The following is a 22,340-nucleotide window of genomic DNA, read 5'->3' on the forward strand; positions in this document are numbered from 1 at the left end:
AAATGATCAATTTTAACGCTAATCAGTTAAATCTCAAAAACACATGTTTACGGAAACCGATGCTTTTTTTAATTAATTGTGGCGCTCTTCGGTTACAAACCTTTTTACGATTGTAGTAAGACTATTGAAAAATTTAATACGAGCAAAACTCCTACTAGCTTCTTCCTTTTTGAAAAGCTGAAAATTATTTTAAATAATACACGCTTGCATCTCAACTTATATTATTTAAAGTTATTTTCATATATATATATATATATATATATATATATATATATATATATATATATATATATATATATATATATATATATATATATATATATATATATATATATATAATGACGCGCATTAAATGAAAAACAGCTTTAAAAAAAAAAAAAAAATGCATTTTTTAATGCATCAGTAAAAAAAAAATATATACATATTTCAATTGAACATAGCAAAATAAGTTGTAAAAAACACACTTTAGTAAAATTCCGAGTATAATTTAAGTCTTTCTACATATTTACAAAAATTATTTTGGTATATAAACTGTCTGGATGAATAACTTGATGATGATAAGGCCCTTCATTAGGACTATCATCATTTTTTTGATTTTGCATTCTTGAAAATATCATGGTATCACCTGAAGGCGATCATATTTATTAATTACACATTAGTTTCAGGGCCGTCCGGGCCGCAGTTAAATGAATCGCGAACTTTCCTTATCCCTGAAGACATCACCCTGGGAGAGACAACTTTATTGTAATATCTTGAACTTGTTCCCCTAAAAATGAAGGCTATTTGTTAAAAAAAAAACCATTATACACTTTAAAAAAAGAGTCTAACTAATTATCAAACATGACCAGAAAACTGAAGCAAATTAAGTGTAATTACCTATAATCGATTCTTGAAATAGAAGTCAACCTAGATCGGCCTAAACCCGTCGGCTCTATGAGACAACGAAAAGCAAGTAATGTCCCCCGGACACCGGAAGTGGGTGGATCATTCTTATGTTTTACAGAAGTCATGACAACGCCACATGAGCCTCCGTTAAGATTATAACGCCACGAACGGAGTATAACAAAGTCTCTTTTAAAAGATGGTGCGATGGATTGAGTTTCGTAGTAAAAAACATCAGTGCTTTCATCTAAAGTGTCTATTACTTGCCATTGTAAAATTTCATCATCCCATAAATGTCTACAAAAAAGAATTTAACATCACCCCACCATAGAAGTAATTAAGTAATAAATATTAAACTAATTACAAACATGAAAAAAAAAATCATGTCTATTACAATTAAGAAAACATTAGAAATGCTTGCAGATACCGTTCTTTTATTATGCGCTTAAGAATTTCTTCAGGGGATGCTTGTATTTCAGTAACAGCGCGCCAAACACGCAACGGGTAGCCATCATTTACTTTTCGGTAGGAAATTATAATCTCGTCACATTCAGAGTGGATATCCCATTTCGTAGAACGACAATTGACGCCCGTTTCCTTTTTAATAATATTTTAATATATAACGTAAAAAAAAAGTGAAAATTAAAAAACATTTATTGTAATTTATTCCTTTTACCTGCAATAAGTCAGAGAAGCAAGTATCTATATAATGACGATAATCATCATCAACACCTGGATCTACACCATTTTGCCCCAACTCTTCTAAAGGGACAGGTTCTCCTTGCTCAATAAAAGTAAAACGACATTTCATCATAACATCATCAGGAACCTAAAAAAAAATCAGAGTTGTTTATTTTAAAAGTCGTTTTTTGAAAATGATCTAAGTTCATTTATATTTAAATTGTGATATTTAAGTTGAGAGCTTGGGTATTTAACAAAATAGTGTGTAACAACAAAGTGTGTAAATTTGTGTCAAAACTTATCATATACTATGAATATACTTAACCACTGACTGTTGTTTATAACAGCTTATCTCAAATTATAACCCCATTATAGTCAATAACAAAAAAATTTGGCAAATGGATTTTGGCCACTTTCAAAATAAAGAGCTCTTAATTTTAGCTAAACTGAAAAAAAAAAACAGTCAAAAAAAAATAAAACGCTTAGAAGACACTGGAGCCCATTTGCTACTTTTGTGAAGAAAAAACATTTTTAAAATACAGAAACTCAAACTAGAGATGTAAAAAATGAATAATAAAATACATATATATATACTTACGCAAAATAAAAAGCTCACACATTTCATCATACATGCCAGGCAATCCTGTGCAGCCTAAATTGAAAAATATTTTGACATAACTCTTTTTTTATTTATTTTTAAAAATATTTCTATTAGACTGTATTTTACAAAGAAAATTCATTACCAATATACATATACCAATATACATAATATAATATAATAAAATATACATAAAGCCTATTGATGTAAGAGAAAATCTTACTCTAGTATCATCCAACTCTTTTTGGTATTGAAGAGAGACAGATGTCCTCATTTTCTTTGGGCCTTTATTAAGATTTTTGTCACTTTTTGTTGTGCCACCTCCGTATAGATGAAAGAATGCTGGTACAAAGCATGTAGCCAAATTGGCTTCACTCATTTGATTAACATTTGAATGAGATGCAACTTCATTAAGAAATAGTAACATAGTCTGTAAGACATGTCGATTTTCATCAGGCATCAATATAATAGCTAACTGCATTGCTTGCAAACGAAGTTCACTTGGAATATCTATAGCAAGATAAATTTGTGATCACAATTGTAAGTTATAACTATATATCTATTTTAAAAAATCATTTTACAGAATGAAAAAGAAAATAAAAGATTTACCTTTGTGAATGGCAATAAATGTATCTGAAAGCTTAATAGTGAGTAATGGCTCAGGTAACTCACGGAAAAACTGCTTCAACATATCTGCTACATCATAAGCAGAATAACCATCTAAGTCTATTTTACCAGGATTTAATTCAATTTGATTCTTTAATTTTTCTATTCGAGCTTTCATTCCTGATTTACGAAATATCCCAATACTGTCTTTTGCAAGCCTACTTAAGTAGTTGATTGCTAATACTACAGAGTGAGGTAACGGACATCCAGTTCGCTCAGCTATTGTTAATAATGGAACACCAAATACATTTTTATCTAAAAATATTAAGATTAATAAAGTCTTAACTCATCAGAAAAACTTTAACAATCATGAAGAAAAGGTCTTTAAAAGAAATTTACAAGTGAATTGACTAATGGTTAAAATGGGAAAAACATATGGTTAAAAAAATAAATAAATAATAAAACAAATAAAGCTTGCCTTTATAATCAGGGACTTTCAGCTTTTTTAGTATTTTTGGAACTGTCCTGCATTAAAAAGAGCAAAAGGTATAAAAAATCAAATCAAATCTTTTTATAACATGCCATTAAATCAAAACACTTTATAAAACTTTAGCAAACTAAAAATTAAAGACACCTAGAGAAAAAATAAAATCAAATCAAAAAAAGAACATTAAAAAATAAATTGAGGCTTACCAATGCCAACTTGTTCTATTATTGCATGAATACCTTTCCATTAGTGCTGTTAGCCTCAACAATGACAGCTTTTTCAGGACATTTAATTGACCAGCCGATAAAGACATTATATTGTTACTTCTGAAAAAAAAAATTTGTAAAAAAATTATTTTATTGTAAGCAAAAAAACAATCAAAAGTGTTCGGAAAGACAACAACAAAAAAACATAAGGTCATTAACACTAATTTATATAAAGATATAAAATACTAATATTGTGCTTATTTTCTATTGTCTCTTCAATGATCTCTAAAAAACATCATTCCTATTTACTGGTTTTTCTGACCTTTAACATTGTTTTGATAAAGAGAAACATTGTAAATGATGCATTTACACATGCTGCACCACACTATAATAATTAACAAAAATCTTACAAAAGCATTGATTCCCTTTCACATGATTTTTGAAAGCTATGCCATCGTACTCTCCTCTTCCTCACACTAAAACCAGAACTGAGAACATAACATCCAGAAAACAAATGTCTTCTTTAAAAAAAAAAAAAACTTTTTAGTTTGTCTTGAATTTAGTAATTTTGAAGAAAATTTGTACAAAAATTACCTATGCCTAAATACAGAGTGTTTACATGTTCTTGTATTCATATTCTGATTTTCTCTCACATTGACTGCCTGATAACCCTTAAATCTGTTTAATAGATTTCCTGATTGCTACAAACTGGCTATTACTTTGCAAAAATCTAATCAATGAACAACTTGAATGTTTTTTGTTCAAAACAAAAAAAAAGCTTAAACAAACTTTAAACACTTTATTAAAAAAAGAAGAACTTTTCAAAAGAAAATCAGAAAATAAAATAAACAAGTCAACTTTTAGCTTCTTGCATTTTCTTTAATTTAAGTTTTTATTTATTTTCCAAAACTCAAAAAAACTGTTGTTGTGGTGATATTTTTTTATTTCTAAGTTTTAAACAACCAATCATCAGGATTAAATTTTAAATAATTAATTTTCCACTCATTGTTTGATTGTAAAGAACAGAAGAAAAACAGAAAATCATAAACCTTAAAGATTAATGAGAATGACTAAGCATGCAAATAGAAAACCATAATTTAATCTAGCAATTATTAGTTATAAAGTCAAAGGACTTTTTAACTAATAATTTCCACAAAAATCTCAAGAAAAATTATTTTAAAAAATTGTTGAATTTTATAGTCAGAAAATCAAGTTTATAAAGACAAGAACAAGAAACACATTGTTTCATTAAGAGACAAAACTTAAAAAAAAAAAAAATTATAGAAACACTCCCCACCAATTCTATAAAATATTTACCCTGAATTAAAAAACCAATGGGACATGAGTCTTTCTACATCATAAAGATCTTTTGAAAAATATACTGATACTAAAGTTTACACGGATTCCTTTTTTTTTTTTAGCAGAACTCAACAGCAAACATTTTTTGTATTTGTACATAAATTTTCTGTTAATATTGACATAATGATACGCAAAACGTACACAAAATAAAAATAATATTTGGTGCAAGATAAATTTTAGTTACCAAAATGGTTATCAAAGTTAAACAAGTAAAAAAACAATACAGAATCAAAGATTTCTTTTTTTTTTAAACTACTTTGTAAAATCCATATTACAATTCTATTACAGTAGATCCATACAACCCAAACTATTTTGATAAAGACAGGGAAAATAATTATGGAGTTTGTTTGAACAAGCATGATTTTAAATTCTATAATCAAAACAGTAAACAGTAACATTCACTAGGTTGTTTGCATTATAAATTCAAAGCTTGCAGTAAAATGTAAAACAAAAATCTCTTAAAATTCAGTTATATTATTGACATTCATGACAATCATGCTGAGAAACAGTTGTATGCCTGTACAAACTTCCCATACAAAAAAAAAATGACATCAAGCTTGTCTTTTCATAATACATTTGCATTGTTGAAGTTATATATTTATTATGTAGAAAGAAAAAAAAAGAAAAAAGAAAAAAGAAAAAAAAGTTAATAATTGTGATTAAACTATTAAAGTCTAAAACAATTGAAGAAAAAAAAAAAAAAAAAATTTATTTTGTTAAAGAAAACATAAGTCACAACTGAAATATTACAATTTAAGTAGTTGGGGAAACTACTAATTTACTAGTCTATAAACTAAAATCATATGCTATTTTTTAAAGCCTCATTTTTCTTATTGGCTAATGCATAGTATTAATGTTTATGTTTATAGTATATGTATATTTTTAGTTAATAGCAATTATGTATACTAATCTTTTTAAATTGTCAAAAATGTAAGTAGATTAACTTATTAAATACACTTTAACAATTCAATGCATTTGTTTTAAATAGTATTTATTAGTATCTAAACTACTGTTGTTGTTGTTGTTGTTGTTGTTGTTGTTGTTGTTGTTGTTGTTGTTGTTGTTGTTGATGATGATGATGATGATGATGATGATGATGATGATGATGATGATAATGATGATGATAATGATGATTGATGCTGCTGCTGATGATGATAATAATGGTGGTGGTGGTGGTGGTGGTGGTGGTGGTGGTGGTGGTGGTGGTGGTGATGATGATGATAATAATGATAATAATGATGATGATGATGATGATGATGATGATGATGATGATGATGATGATGATGATGATGATGATGATGATGATGATGATGATGATGATGGTGGTGGCAGCAATGATGATGAAGATTTTATTCAAGAGATGTTAGAATACAGTCTGTGTTGCAATGATCATTAGATGAAATGAAATACAATAGTATAAAATAAAATTACCAGTATAAAATAAAAATTTAACAAAATACTTTTTAAAAATATTTAAAAGTGATGTTTTTGAAACAAAATTTTTCTTTTTAAAGAAATCAAAATTACTTGCCTAATTTGTCAATTAAAATTAATAATAATTTAAATTATGTAGCCTTTTTCCTTTAGTAACTTTATTACACACAAAAATGCTTTATATACTTGTTAATTTACCTGGGAGATCTCATTATGGGTGTTGACGGGACACCAGAGTCAGTTGATCCCATGCCAGGTACTTTTAGGTACCCTCGAGAAACATCTTGAAAAGAATTTCCATTTTCAAGTCCATCCAATTCTTCTTGTGATGATATTGAGTTAATATCATTATCATCTTCATCTTCTGTATTCACTTCACATATATTTTTATCAAGATCTTCTAAGGTAATTTTGATTTGATTATCTGATTTAGCAAAAATATCCATTGTGTTATCAACTATCACATTATCATAAGAACTATTGCGAAGATGTTGCTTTATTTCTTGAGCAAGCTGCTTTTCAGGGCAAGTAAGAAAATTTGAATTTATTAAATCAATACCATCTTCATTTATACAAACATCCTCATTAATTACTTCAATTGGGAATGATGGAACTAGTGATTGACTGTAGTCTGTGTTTTGGTCTAAATCAATTGGAGACTGTCTGCTTTTAAATTGAAGATGCTCTGGTTCCAATCTATTTATTGATTTACTTTTTTGCTGACAACCCTAAATATATAAAAACATAGCAACTTTGATAACATATAAGCAATGGTAAACATTAATAGTATTAAGTCAACCTGAACCTAGAAACCTAATAAACTTCACATTCCATTGAGAAACTAAAGTACCATTCAGGGATTACTTAATTTAGTTATTTATTGCTTTAGTCAATTATCACCTTCAAACACATTAATTACTGCCTTAGTATTTTATTACATCATTAATAAATGATAATTAATCTTATAACACCCTATTTTAAATGATCATCTGTAAAAAATTACCTTATATTATGCTCTTTTATACACCTAACTATAGTATTTACTTATATTTATTATAGTTAAACTGTTTACTGTTAAACTTACATTTTATAATATATATTTGTTATTTTAGTACCACATAATAACAATTTTATTTAAATTTTTTTTATATTTATACTTTGTTAAAATTGCAAACATATTAATACTATGATATGTTTTTACATATAATATAATTAATAATTTTTTTTTCAATGTTATATGTAACAAAGTGATATTCCTGTATTTAACATAATATTGATAGAGTTTTATATTTATTTATAGCAGTACTCATTTATTAAGAAAATATCATTATCTATTGTCTTTACTAACTTAAACTTAACTTTACTAACTTAAAAATAAGTAGACCTAAAAGTTAACATAAGATAAGATATTTACTGTTAAAGCATTTATAGGATACTCTGAACTAATATATTTATAGGTTAACATGTATTTATGTTTTTTTACAATAATAAAAACATCATTAATCAACTTTTTACAAAAATTCAATTCAAAAAAGCATTTTATTCTTTAAAAATAAACTTCCTTGTAACTTGATTTATCTTTCCTCATAAATTTATTAATAAATCAATTATAAATAAATCTAGCAAAATTTAAAATATTATTAACTTATAACATTGTCTTCTAATATTCTTCGTGTTTTCTCCTTAAGATAAAGTTTCAAGAGCTAAAAAGCAAATAAATTGACAAGTTTACTTTATACCATCACTGTTACAGCAACGTTCATTTGAGTAAAACAAACAGAAACTTTTTCTCCCCGTAAACTGATGTTTTGTTGGCATTTTTAATAACTGCAGTTAGTGGAATGCTTAATGTGTAATAAAAAAACAAAAGTATGCTGAGATCTATCAATTTTTACCAGCCAATCAAATAATATCAATATCATAATAAAAATCATAAAACAGACACAATAAACAGAGAAACTAAGTTCCTGTTTTTTATTAAAAGTCTTTAAATATACATTTATAAAAATAAGATAAACTCAATTAGGCTGAACAGAAAGCTATCAGTTATTCTTTAAAAATGCATAGGAATTTTAAAGGAGCTTTAGACTCCCTGTGAATTACTTTTTTGTGAACTACTTCAATAAGAAAAAAAAAAAAACTCTGTGAACAACTCTTATTGCATTTTCATTTAAACATAGCATAATATTTTATAAAGTAACAAAAACCCATTTTAAAAAAACAACACAACAATGATACGATTATTCAAATAATCATAATTAGTGGGAATTAGAAAAAACAACAACAAATGATAGGAAAAAAATCCTTTATATGTGATTAAATTCAAGGACAGTTCATTTTAAATAAAAGATAAGAGCAACAGATTTAATATTCAATAAAACTTAAGCATGAGAAGGTATAAATCAATAAAAATTATTCATAAAGAACAGTAAGTAAAGGGTTATCTTTATGACAAAAAAAAAATTTAATGATTTTTAGCCAATACTCCAAATGCTCCAAAATTTCAGTGATATTTGTTCATTATACATTAAAATTGGCTGCATTTCTACTTGGTTTGTGATACAAAATTTTAAAGAAGCTTATCACTCTTGTTCATTTTACTTTCCAAACTTCAATTATTGATGAGATATTCACTGATTACTAAAGATAATTACTGAATTATTAATATTTGCTTTGAAATATTATGCACTTGGAAATAGCTATTTGAAAAATTTACAAGGATAAGAAATGATAGAAATACTAAAAAATAGTACATTATTTTTAAAAAATGAATTGATTATAAGACATTTCTTTCCACACTTTCCCAAATTTAATTATGTCAATTAGTTTTTACAGATGCTAAAATTTATTACCATTAAACACATCATTTTTAATTTAGTTAAAAAGTTAACATATTATAAACTGTATATTTTTAATTAAAGTAATTCAAAACCTTTGATCAATTTTTTTCTAAACAGGAAACACATTTAAAGTTTTTAGAAACTTATTTTTGAATTTAGGGCTGAGCTCTAAGTTATCTCTCATAAAATATTTCAAGTATTTTAATTTTTTACTTAAACATGTATTATTACTTTATTTTATTGGGAAAAAACTATTTTGAAGGATTTTTTATTTTAAATTAGAAAACTTTATTTTTTATTAGAAAATGTTATTAAAGGAACTTACTTGTAAATAACAAACTAGTAATATTCCATTTTAGATTATTTTTAACAAAGTGTTTTTAACTTGATTGAAAAGAAAAGGCATTTTTATGTAAAATAAAAACTACTAACTTTTTGCAAGATTTAAATATTTCTCAATAGAATGTTATGCATCATTTAAAAAAATCTATAACAAATCCATAAAGAAAATTTAAATTAAATAATTAAGACACTTGCCCTTGCTAAAATTACAATCGACTTTTTTTTTTATTGAAAGCTACCAAAAAACAAAATGCAGCAGATCATCAATCAAAAGCAATGCAACTTATTTATTATAATCTGGCTTATTGACATTTCTTTTTTATATGGCCTTCAAAAGATAAAAGTACCTGATTACATCAAATTATAGTGTTAAGCATTTTAAGCAAATAAATGATTGCACTAATCACCACCAAAGTAAACAAAGGTGAGAAAGCATAAAGAGATTTAAGTTGGGTATCAGAATAACTTGAGCCACATTAGTTCATGAAAACTCAATTATCAACATTAAAATTTCTACAAGTTAAATTTTTATTAGATTTAAAAAATAAAGTTGATTGCTTAACATTTTGGGAAAAAAGTTTTATTATTAGAACAATAAATGTGTTGGCCCATTAGCTCAACTAAGATAAAAAATTCTGTTTCAATTTGCATACACATAAAAAAGGAAATAGCTCTGAATTAAAATTTTTGACAAGAACACTATATCACAAGAAGAGCTTAATCTTAATGTAAATACTCTTTAAAAAATAAAAAATCTTAAATGTCAAGAAGAAAAAAAGAGCTAAACATAAGTATTGCAAATAAAAAAAACTCTATCCTTTATGAATAAAAAAAAATGGGACCACACACCTTACTCTGTAGCATCTTAGTACATTTGTTCAGTGTCTCTAACCGCCTAAAGATAAATTATTGTATAAATGCAGGAGCATTAAAGAGCTATAAGATAAAACTGTGGATTTGTATTTTGGATGTATTTATGCTTACTTATAATACCAATATATTACTTTGAGATCTCCAACTTAGCTCTGCATATTGAAAAAATCATTTTAAACTCCATATTATGAAGCTTTTAAGCATTAAGACACTCAAGAGGATATATGAAATCATGAGAGTACAAAGTACTGTCAAGTTAGTAGTGGATTAGGAAGTAGTAGATTTGTATTATTGAAGTTTGTTTTACTTATATTTGTAAAAAAGAAATTACAAATCATACTTCATTAAAGATTGCAATGAATCAGTATCCAATTGATTACAGGAAATTTTTGCATTTTCAACTTCAAGAGGAAAGCACTTTTCTAAACAACAAATCAGAAATAAAACCTGTTTCAATCATTATACATATCAGCCAAAATATGAAAATTTTGTAAAATTTAAATATTGGCTTTATTACAAAAAATAAATCTCTCAGCTATTAAGGCATGTATGCATGCATACACCTAAATTATAGAGAAATCTCAAGAAAAAAAAAAAATTTAAAAAGGTCATTTTATAACAAAAATTATAAATATATTTATATAACAATGAAGTATAAAGTACCATAACATATTATTAAAAAGATATTTTTAAAAAGATAATGATATTTTAATACAATAACAAATTACCTTCATACATCTTTACAAAGGAGTTAAATCCAGTTGCTTTTAGCCAGTAACAAGCCTCAAATGCTTCCAGCTCTGAAAAGTGGAATTAATGAGAAATATTAGTTTTAAAGCCATCTCCATCAACAATAGCTATGAGATAGTAGAAATAAAATTGTACAAGGTAACTATTTTTGAAATAATCAAGAAAGTAGCAGCAAGAACTATTTTTAATTTTTGCTTTTGGCATAAATTTAAAACTAGCTAAAAATCTTTATTCCATTTTCCTTCATATATAGGATATTTAGTCTTATTTGGTATTTAGAATATTTAGACAAGTTTATATAAAACTCATGCTCTACTCAAACTCACTGCCTTATTTTATTGTGTTAAAATTTAACCATATATTAAGTAATAAAGCAAACTTTTAAAAATATCATTATCAAAGGCTTTGCAGCAAAAACTCACTTTCTTGTCTGTGTGAAGAAACAAGGATTATATGAAACTAATTACAGTAATTAAGAGTGAAAAATAACATTAAGTATTGTTCTTACTTAAAATAAAAATAAAACTTTTTTTTCTTATTGTTATAATCTATGTGTAAATGTGAAAAATCATTTCCTATTAGCAAGTCTTTAAAGTTTATTGAGCTACCATTATCTATAATCTTTAGTTTAATAAATTTCACTATAGTATATATGCAGCAATAGACATTTAAAATATTTATAAATTTAAGTCAAAATGTTTATAGAATTAAATCAAATTTAATAATGTTATTTAATACTATGTTATTTAAGTTTTTTAAAAGATTTTTATATATATGTACATGTAAACATGTGAATAGATAGATACATATATAATATATTTACGTATAGTAATACATATATATTTAATACATACATGTACAACAATATATACATGTATAATAATGCATATATATATATATATATATATATATATATATATATATATATATATATATATATACATACATCATAAATATATAAAATATATATGCATAAAAAGATTTGTTTAATATTTATAAATTTAAATTTTTTTTATCAATATCATCCTTATCTTTATTGGTGTTATTATTATTATTATTATTATTATTATTATTATTATTATTATTATTATTATTATTATTATTATTATTATTATTATTATTACTATTATTATTATTATTATTATTATTATTATTATTATTATTATTATTATTATTATTATTATTATTATTATTATTGTTATTATTATTATTATTACTATTATTATTATTATTACTATTATTATTACTATTATTATTATTATTATTATTATTATTATTATTATTATTATTATTATTATTATTATTATTATTATTATTATTATTATTATTATTATTATTATTATTATTACTATTATTATTATTATTATTATTATTATTATTATTATTATTATTATTATTATTACTATTATTATTATTACTGTTATTATTATTATTATTATTATTACTATTATTATTATTATTACTATTATTATTATTATTATTATTATTATTATTATTATTATTATTATTATTATTATTATTATTATTATTATTATTATTATTATTATTGTTATTACCATTACTATCATCATCATTATTGTTAATTACTAATACTATTATCATTATATCTATTAATAACATACCTGTATAATAAATTTATTTGTTTTAGCAACTAAAAATGAATATTTCTAACTGTGAATTATCATTCACTTTAAAATTCTCTTGTAAATCATACCATATGTATTTGTAAAAGTACTAGGATATTTTTTACTTAAATTATAGCAAATAAAGTATATAAATGTATTATCATAAGTAAAGCTCATAGAAGAAATTTAAATATTAACCTTTTGAAAAGAGAATTAACATTTAAAAGATACCAAAATAGTTTGCCAGCTGACCCATCAATCTTAGTAAGTGAAAAAACTGAATACTATAAATATGGTTCTGAACTATAATTTAAAAAGGTTTATTAATCATAAATAATACAATTTGAACTTATTTAATAATTGAACTTATCGAGATCATGTTTTTTAAACTGTTTGCTTAAACTTTATCCGTGACGGAATTATTTCAAGTACCGTTACATTAGAGATGTATTTGACAGAACATTGTAGTTCAAGTTCTTGCGTTAAGAATAGAAGCAAAATAGAGAAAAATACTTTAATGTCGTTTAATAAAATATATTGAAAAATAAAATTTCTAATTAAAATAATCCTCTTTGAAAATTAGCATTTTAATATAAACAAGAACAAACCATTTTCACAAGGCACCATCTAATTGACAATGAAGTAAGCTTTTTAAACTACCGGCGCCGCGGTTGATTGTCATATTCTCCGATGGCGACGAACAATTTTTAACGACGCACTTTTCTGTTCATAAATGGTTGCATAATTAAAATTTTCGTAATTATAGTCAAGTGACTTAGTTTTATTGAAACTGCAATGACGTCATATGACGTTTTGTGATCTATTCGAACCTATTTTACTCAAATTAGACTGTAAAAGCACGTTGCATCACAAACCAATGTTCAAAAACATTTTCTATTCTTTGATCAAAATTCACTTTCTTTTTCTTTTTTTTTTTTTCTTTCGCTTTAATGAGCCATATTTATAATTATATTTTTTTCATTGACTCATTTTTTTAAACTAACTTTGCTATTTAAAAACTTTTTTTTAAAAAAATACAATTGAGTTTTGTATGGAATATTTTTGTTTAGCGAAACTATATTACAGCTCAACGTTTGTCTTTTAGAATACTTATATTTCTTTTATGAAAAGCCAGACTGTTTGGGGAACTACTTCATTTAACTCGAAAGTTTTACAGAGTTGAAAAAGTCAAATCTGTATATAACATAATTCCATCGAAATGGATTATTTTTTATCCGAACAATAAATAATACGAGATAAGTGAAATTTTTTCATTATAATAAAGCTTCAGCCGGCAAAGCCAATATTGAAGTTGCAATTTTAACAGCAACATTCTTGTGTGAGCTCAGTTTGTATTTGTTAAATTGAAAGCCATGCTATTTTTAATTGATTAGCTATTATAATTTTTTAACCTTTTTATTTATCAAATGTTATCTATATTTGCGTCTTTTGACGTTTTAACCCTTTAGCGCCCGTGTAGCAGATCTGCTACATAACTTCAGAAACCTTTTATGGCCATCCTGTCAACACAGTGATCTCAAAAACACTTTTTGTAGCATATTTACAACATATTTTTGTTGATCTGATTTAGCTAGGTTAATATAATTAGATAATCAAGACTTAAAAACACATCAAAATTGTCTTTTTAAAAATCGGATGATTGTTGTCAGACAAGGTATTTTCAAAGAGAGTTTTTTCCTGTTTTTTTACGAATATTAAAGCTTATTTGTTTATTTTATTTTAAATTAATAACACATGTAAGTTTTAGAAGTATTTAAGAGAGTTTCCTCTTTTTGAAACTATCACAAAATGCCTGAATTTATATGTATCACATATGCTACAATGACAAAATTGGGTTTGCTAGTGAAATTTTAAAATTTTATTTTTTAATTCATAATCTAGGCCCTAAAACAATTGCTTTTTGAAGTTTTTGGAGTTTTTTGAAAATTTTAAGCCCTGGTGGGCGCTAAAGGGTTAAAGGCTCGGAATAACTTTGTTTTTATTACCGTTTGACCTAAAAACTGGATTTCGCGGGCACCCAGATTTTTCCATAATAAATTTAAGAAAAAGTATGGTATTTATTAACTGCCAAAGAATTACAGAAGGGAAAAAGAGGCGTCAAACCCTATAAAGGTAGTTGTAGGTTTTGATGCCTCTATTTCCCTTCTGTAATTTTCTTGGCAGCGAATAAATGCCATAATAAAGCCAAATCAAATCAAAAATAAAATGATTTTAAGTGCACTTCAGGAAAAAGCAATGAAACAGTTTTAATATAAGTAAGCTAAATAATAGGGTAAGGGCAGATATAAAATCTTTTAATTAGAAAGAGTAAGCACGTCACAAAATAATTTGAAAACAAAATCTTTTCTAACATTAACAATAGCAAATTGGCTTAATTATGTATAGTAAAAATGTGATTCATTAAGAATAGTTTATCTTTATAAGGTGATAAATTTTATGTGGTGATAAATTTTATGTGGTGATAAATTTTATGTGGTGATAAATTTTATAAGGTGATAAATTATGTATGGAATACAATTTAGTTTGTTTATTTAAATAGGTTAAACTCTAAATCATCCAGCATTATAAATTTATGATAAATTTAGGTTAAAACTAGAATAAATTTAAGGAAAATTTATTTGTATTTTTTTCAAAAATATACCTAAAATTTTGATTTAAAAAAAAAAAGTTCAAAAACTAAACTTAGTAGAGGTATAAATTGCTCCAAGCGAAAAAACCCAGTCGTGAAAAAACTAATACGAGTTTTCACTATATTTGTTTTTACCCAAAAAGAGCTTTACCAGTTCCCTCATCAACTCAAACCAGTTTTGATTTGTTAAGAGAATTTATCTATATTTTTTACATTTTCTTTCCATAAATATTCTTGTAGTATGTCATCGCTATGACTATAATCACTACTATGATCATCTTCTTTATAATTTTCATCGTCATTACTATCATCATCATCATCATCATCATCATCATCATCATCATCATCATCATCATCATCATCATCATCATCATCATCATCATCATCATCATCATCATCATTATTATCATTATCATCATCGTCGTCATCATCATCATCATCATCTTCATCATATCTACAGAAGGCATCTACTACTTTTAACTAACTTTATTCAACAATTTATCTATATTTGCTTCAGTTAATAAGAGCTGCAGTATATGAACATTCTTCCCGTATGCCACATGTGAACGTATTATTTATTTTCTCAAAAAACAAAACAAACAAGAACCTATTTGTTAAAGGCTTGAAATAGTTTGCAGTTTTTTAGTTTTTCGCAATAATTTTGCAAGGTTTGAGCAAACAAACAAGATCAAATTGAGTACTTACCTATCATTCTGCGTTGAAACTTCGTAGCGTTGCTGCTTATTGCGCTGATATTAAGATGTTTTAATTCTTCCGTCAAAGCACAAATAGGCGATGACTCAAATTCATTCTAAATGTACCAAGAAAGATTGTCTTGCTAATGTAGATAATAGCACTAACTACTTGATTTTTTTTTAAATACATGCGTCGAACAGCATGCGAATTTGTTGGGTTTTTTTTTTTAAAGTTGATGTAAGGTTTCATCAGAAACGCAAAGAAGATCATCATAAATCTAATACAAACAACGTTGATCAGATTGTTTACCGAGTAGCGCCATAGAAAATTGGTTATAACATTAACAAGCGTTTTATCTTTTTGAGCCTTACGTTTTTTCATAGACATTAAAAATTGCGCTTTTGAAATTTTTTTAAGCAAACACTCCCAATACTCGGCTTCAATTTCTGGACCGTAAATTAATCAAAAAGAACTTAAAAAGCTGATCAAGAAATCTACCCGTTTTATCGCAGTTATTCCCGCATGATAAAAAAAAAGTTACTTTATAGACAATTAATTACCTCTATGATGACTGTAAACTGTGGCTCTTCTATCATACTAAAACAGATTCAAAGTCTTTTACACGAGCTTTCTCTCGTTTTACTTTGTCTGATAAAACCAATGAGTAGAAAAAAACGTTTTTTTTCTTTTTTGCGTATTTTAAAAACAAGTAAATGTTTTTAAAATGTGAAATAACGACACCTTTACACAATTAGCGTATACATATTGTGGCTTAATATTTGCGATAACAGCAGTTTGTTTTTTTTAACCGATTATCTCTGTGAGATTAAGAAGAAAAATGTTAAAAAAGAACTAAAGAATATTACAATAAAAATCACAACAACACCACCACTACCAATAACAACAACAACAATAACAACAACAGCAGCAACAACAACTACTACTACTATTACGCTATTAAGATCGATTACGAAATTAAATTGAATGAACTAAGCTCAATAACTTAAGTTCAAAGGCTACGACTTATTTTAATTTATTATTATAATTTATCATTTTAATTAATTATGTAGAAATACAACTTTAATTTAATCATTCTAAATCCATGAACAAAACAAATTCAAGGTTGTAAAGTTTAAAACAGCTGCAACTTTCTTAAAGAAATTTTCTAAAAATACATTTAGTTTTGATTTCTCGAGCAAGAGTGTCCCTGGGAACGAAATTTACAGTTCTGCTTAATACGCAGTATTTTTCCACGACTAATTCTTATCTACGATTTGCAAAGATAAGCAATAGTAATTACAAATTAGTAATCTAGTAGCTTCTTGAATGCATCCTAGGAATGTTATATAAACGGGACATTTTACCGATGGCAATACCAAAATATCAGTTCAACCAATTCAAATACAAGAAGATAATGAACTAAATCCTGTTCAATAAAGTAAAATATTCTTGTTGTCATGAAAGATGTGAGAAAGATAAGTAAGAAGCAAAACATAAAGAAGTTCGTACCTCATCGAGACAACAGTTGATTACCAGTGAAAAAATAACAATCAGTTGTTATTGAAATCTGAAGGGTAAAATAATCTCGATGACTTTGAGCAATTAAACATTATGTAGAAGACTCAATTAAACCTGAAGACTCATCAAACCTTTAAACTGTTGGGACTTTTAAAAACATCCCGGGGACGGGGACTTTTAAAAACATCCCAAAATAACGAAGGCGCTCATTTTGACCCCAGCAATTTTATATCAAGCAAATTTAAACGGCAAGCATTTTTCTGAATCGCTTTACTTTCATAACTAATAATAATGAGTCATTAGGTTTCAATAAATTGTATGCAAAAATCTAGTGTCTACTATTTAACACTTAGTTAACTTAAAGTATTTAAAGTATTTAAAAGTATTTAAAAGTATTTAAAGTATTTTAAAAAAGTATTTTAAAAAAGTATTTTAAAGTATTTTAAAATATTAAGAAGTATTTAAAAGTTTCTATATCAACAAAAATAAATTTTTTATCTTTGTTTATATCGTCTTTTAGATAAAAATGCCAAAATGGTAATTTGATTAGTATACTCCGTTGAGAGTAGTTTTTAATTTGTATTTGTTTCAAATTCGTGCTCTGCTAAAATGAACTAAAAATAAAAACCAAAACACGGTTTGACGGCCGATTAAAGACTTGATGTGACAACAATATTTTTAACAAAAGCTATTTAATCTCAATGACGCAATAGTGTTTCATGATTCTGGAACGACAGTGTTAAAGTAGAACAGAATAAAAAAACAAGAAGAACAGAAGGCTTTTGTAGAGTTGAATTTAATTATAGAGCGAGTTCTAAACTTTTAAACCTTAAACCCACTTTCTTTTATCAAACCCTGTTTGTATTTTGCATTCAATAGGAACGAAACTCAATTTTCGTATTTTGTACACAATATATCCCTACACAATTTGATAATATACTTATATAAGTTTTCTTACACATCACAAAAATAAAGTGTATTTTTGTGGTCTTTTAATAATTTTACTATTTGAATTTTGCATGCAAATAAATTTTCTTATAAACCAACCAGCTTTTACACGTAAACAGTTAACCTGGCTCTTAGTTCTTTATTTTACACTTTTGAAAAGGAAAGACTTTGCTGAGTCTGAGGATAATTCAGCAATCTATCAAAAGAATAGTGAAAATGTACTCTGTAAAGCATAATGTCAAAATGTATTAGTTTTATAAAGCATATTTTGGACAGAAATTCCTTCATTAATTGCTCCGGTACAAGGCTGCCTTGAGTTCCTCGTTCTAACCCTTCATATTGGAACTACTCATTTTAAGGAAAGAACATCTTATCGGAGGGAGACTAAGATAATGTAAATCTAAAGTACAATTTTACAAAAACGAATGATGAGAGAATATACTTTGCCAACCAGAAAGACATCAATAATCTAATAAGGGACCTTGGTCTTACCAAATCCTATACTAAGCTTCTGAAATCTGGATTTAAACAGTGGAACTTATTAGATGAAGGTGAGTGAGCCACAAATCAGAGAAAGAGTCACTTTTTCAAAATACCTTAGTCGAGAAAATGGAATTCGTCACACCCAATTGTCTTCATTCAGATGAGGAAAGCATAGAATATGACGAACTCACCAAGAAGCTGAAGTGAACAGAGAAAACGGATCGGAACATTTGAGCAAACACAAGGCTGAAAACTACAAGCAGCAGTATACTTTATATACTTGATGATCATCTTGACAAATTAGGAATAGCACGGGGCTTACTCAGAGGAGCATGGCAAGCGATTTCACTAGGACAATATAATAAAAACATGCTAGAAAGCTTTGTGTTGGAACTTACACAAGAAAATTGCAGTATGTCCAAAAATTTAGAAAGTCTACTCATTTTTGAATTCTTGTGAATAGATATGAGTTTCTTTGTATAGTTGTGATGCCAGTTTTGTTCTGACTGAATGAAAAAGTTAATATTCTTCTGTTTGTTCTTTATAGATACTATAGATATATACTATAGATATAGATTAATTCTATAGATTCTCTACAGAAACTTCTGTGGGCTATTTTTTGATAAAATTAAAATTCTTTTAGTTAAAAAGTTCGTTCATTATAGACTATTATACGTTTACTCTTCGAGTCTTTTTACCAGAAAATTCTTCAATCTTACGACCCTTCAGGCCAAGTAGTAATAGTTACTATTAAAAAATCTTTTTTTTGTTATTTTAGGCCTGAGAGCTATACACTTATTCTCCCAGATTTAATTGGGGAGAATAAATCTATAGCTTTCAGGCCTACATTTAGGCCTATAGTATCTATAAAGAACAAACAGAAGAATATTAACTTTTTCATTCAGATTGTTTATATACTAAAAGTTTTCTTTGATTGGCTTAACCAAAATACTCATCTATTTTTAAAACTTATGCTTCTGGTTCTGGATTGATCTTGGGTTTAGCGTTGGTGCTCCGATGGTGATTAAGAGCTGTTGCTGTAGTGACGTTCGTAAACAAGAATGTTGGTATTTTTATGATAAAACGCACTCACCGCAAGAAAAACGCAAGTTTATTTTAATCTATTCTGATCAGCTACTTGTGTTGATTTTACTTTAATCTTGCGCGATTGATTGTCAACGAAACCATGAGGGTAGTTGTAGGATTCCCCTGATTCGCAATTTTTTCTTTTTATAATGTTGATATATGATTCTTGAATATGGTCATAAAGCTGATTCCCCTGATTCGCAATTTTTTCTTTTTATAATGTTGATATATGATTCTTGAATATGGTCATAAAGCTGGTCATAAATGATTCATTACTTGCAATGTTTCATTATATCATCAGTATAAACATCAGTCAAAAACTTTTCTTTTACTTCCTCTTTTTTATATACATGCTGAAAAAAAAAAAAAAAAAATTGCGGTTATTGAAAAAATTTGAGACAAAATTGTTTCTCTGTTCCTTCTTGATTAAACAAGATTTTAATTGATTTTGATTTGGATAAACATAACGTGATTAAAAGAAAGTTAAGAATTTTCAATTGTAATTTTACTTCGGTTTGTGTTAGTGCTTGATAGCTGTCACTTTTTATGAACATGAAATCTTTGAACGAAACAGTTTGATTTATATTTACTTTATTCTATATATTAATGTGTGCATATTTGTTTACATAATCATGTGCCCGCTAGCGTGTATTCTTAAATGTGTTTCTGTTTAATAGTATATCGTTTTAAAATTTTAAAATCTTCCATTATCAGCAGAAGTGGCAAGCATATATGGAATCACATAACCAGTGTAAAACCTTAGGATAGACTATAACCCAGTGTTACCTTAGGATAGACTATAAGAACTGTATTTTTTTTTTTTAATTATGTGCATTTATATTGTTAATTATGTGCATTTATATTGTTATACAATATGTGAAAAATTTTAATATTAAGAAGTTGATAAAACATCGGAACACTTAAAAATGGTTAATCTAAAACGATAAGGAGTGGTTGATTAAAGTTGAATGAAAATTTTCTTTTTTTTCTTATAAGGAAATTACTCTAAAAGGCTTTGCGTCATACTAAAAAATACCTTAAGCGACCGCAAATTTCGTAAAAGACTTGGGACTTTCAAAACAAATAATCGGTATCAATTTTACGAGCTAAATTGATTTTATTTACGCAAATGCTCTGAAAATAAAAACAAACGCAAAAAAAAAAGGTTCTTTTAAAATGAAAACAACTACTAAAAATCGACCTAAAATGGCATCGTATCCTAAGACATTGTCAAGATACTTAACAAGTCCTTCTAAGCCCTCGTGGAGGAGACCAATTACCATCTTTTTCTCTGATGAGAAATTTTTCGCAGATTCTTTGCTAAATAAACAAATTATAGTTTAAATGCAATTCTTACAAGCCTCTCCTTTTTTCCCTATTTAAACAGTTTATGACCAGCCATTTTTTGCTTTTTTGTTTTGTTTTGTTTTTATTTATTTATGTATAATCAAAAAGGAGATAAACTTTTAGTTTTTGTAATTTTTGATAGTTTCATCTGCAGTTAAAATTATCAAAGTTTTACTGATTTATTTCTGAGCAACAAGTAGAAAAGAGAAACATATAGAAAAGACAAGGAACTTCAGCTTGAAACGAGTATTTCTAATTTTAACTTTATATGATTTGATTTAACTTAGGCTTTGAACTGATCATAGTAAACTGGAACGAATGTGTTTTATTTTGGGCGTATTTTTCTTTCACTTAAGAGCGTAAATACTACAATTACATATTTAAAACAAGTTTGATGACGGCATACGAAAACCAAATGACCATTGAGCCGTTCAGTGCACAAACCGATTAACTCCACTTCTCTGAAGAATTTTAAATTTGTCAAAATACTTGGTTTAGCCATCAATTTTTATATTCATAAAAAATCTTGTGAATAATTAAGATTAAAACTATTAAACGATAAAATTTTTTAATGTTAAAGAAATTTTAAAAAACAATGTACAATGTACTTCATCTCATTTTTTCAATTTTTTGTTTTTGTTTTATGGAGTTAATCGATTTGTGCACACGAACGTCTCGATTGTGCACACGAACTACGAACCAGCTCGATTGCTGCCACCAAAACAAGGCAAGACAATGCACCTTTTGTTTAGATAAAAAAAACACTTTGAAATAGTGTTGTAAGTTTATTTTACCGCAGCAGTAACACTATTGCTGAGATAAACATTTTTTCTCTTACAAAAAAATATGGATTATAAAACCAAAACTAAAACACAAGAACCCTAAGTAAAGGGTATTATAAAAAAAGGGTTTTATAAAAAAAAAAAAAA

General features: G+C 26.4%; 1 protein-coding gene across 7 annotated transcripts; it reads right to left on the reverse strand.

Annotated features, from left to right (window-relative positions):
* Positions 1-469: 469 nt before the first annotated feature.
* Positions 470-16,849, reverse strand: LOC145202478 (rho GTPase-activating protein 7-like). 7 transcript variants are annotated; one of them, XM_090077786.1, is made up of 16 exons: positions 16,590-16,849; positions 16,039-16,144; positions 11,037-11,108; positions 10,649-10,730; positions 10,285-10,330; positions 6,452-6,981; positions 3,871-3,936; positions 3,461-3,580; positions 3,246-3,292; positions 2,771-3,082; positions 2,385-2,671; positions 2,162-2,215; positions 1,559-1,711; positions 1,310-1,479; positions 877-1,179; positions 470-766 (listed from the first exon to the last, which is right to left on the reverse strand). In XM_090077786.1, the coding sequence occupies exons 1-16, from the start codon at positions 16,623-16,625 to the stop codon at positions 649-651; spliced, it is 2,502 nt and encodes an 833-aa protein (XP_089933912.1). In that variant the 5' UTR covers positions 16,626-16,849; the 3' UTR covers positions 470-648. The 7 variants fall into 7 exon arrangements, with proteins under 7 accessions (XP_089933912.1, XP_089933914.1, XP_089933913.1 ...); XM_090077788.1 differs by lacking the exons at positions 16,039-16,144; positions 16,590-16,849 and adding an exon at positions 13,292-13,380; XM_090077787.1 differs by lacking the exons at positions 16,039-16,144; positions 16,590-16,849 and adding an exon at positions 12,882-13,104.
* Between the last annotated feature and the right edge of the window lie 5,491 nt (positions 16,850-22,340).

The sequence above is a fragment of the Hydra viridissima genome, unplaced genomic scaffold (assembly GCF_058129835.1).
Source record: "Hydra viridissima isolate aposymbiotic clone 2 unplaced genomic scaffold, HvirCarnegie_v1 scaffold_2, whole genome shotgun sequence".
NCBI classification, from domain to species: Eukaryota; Metazoa; Cnidaria; class Hydrozoa; order Anthoathecata; family Hydridae; genus Hydra; species Hydra viridissima.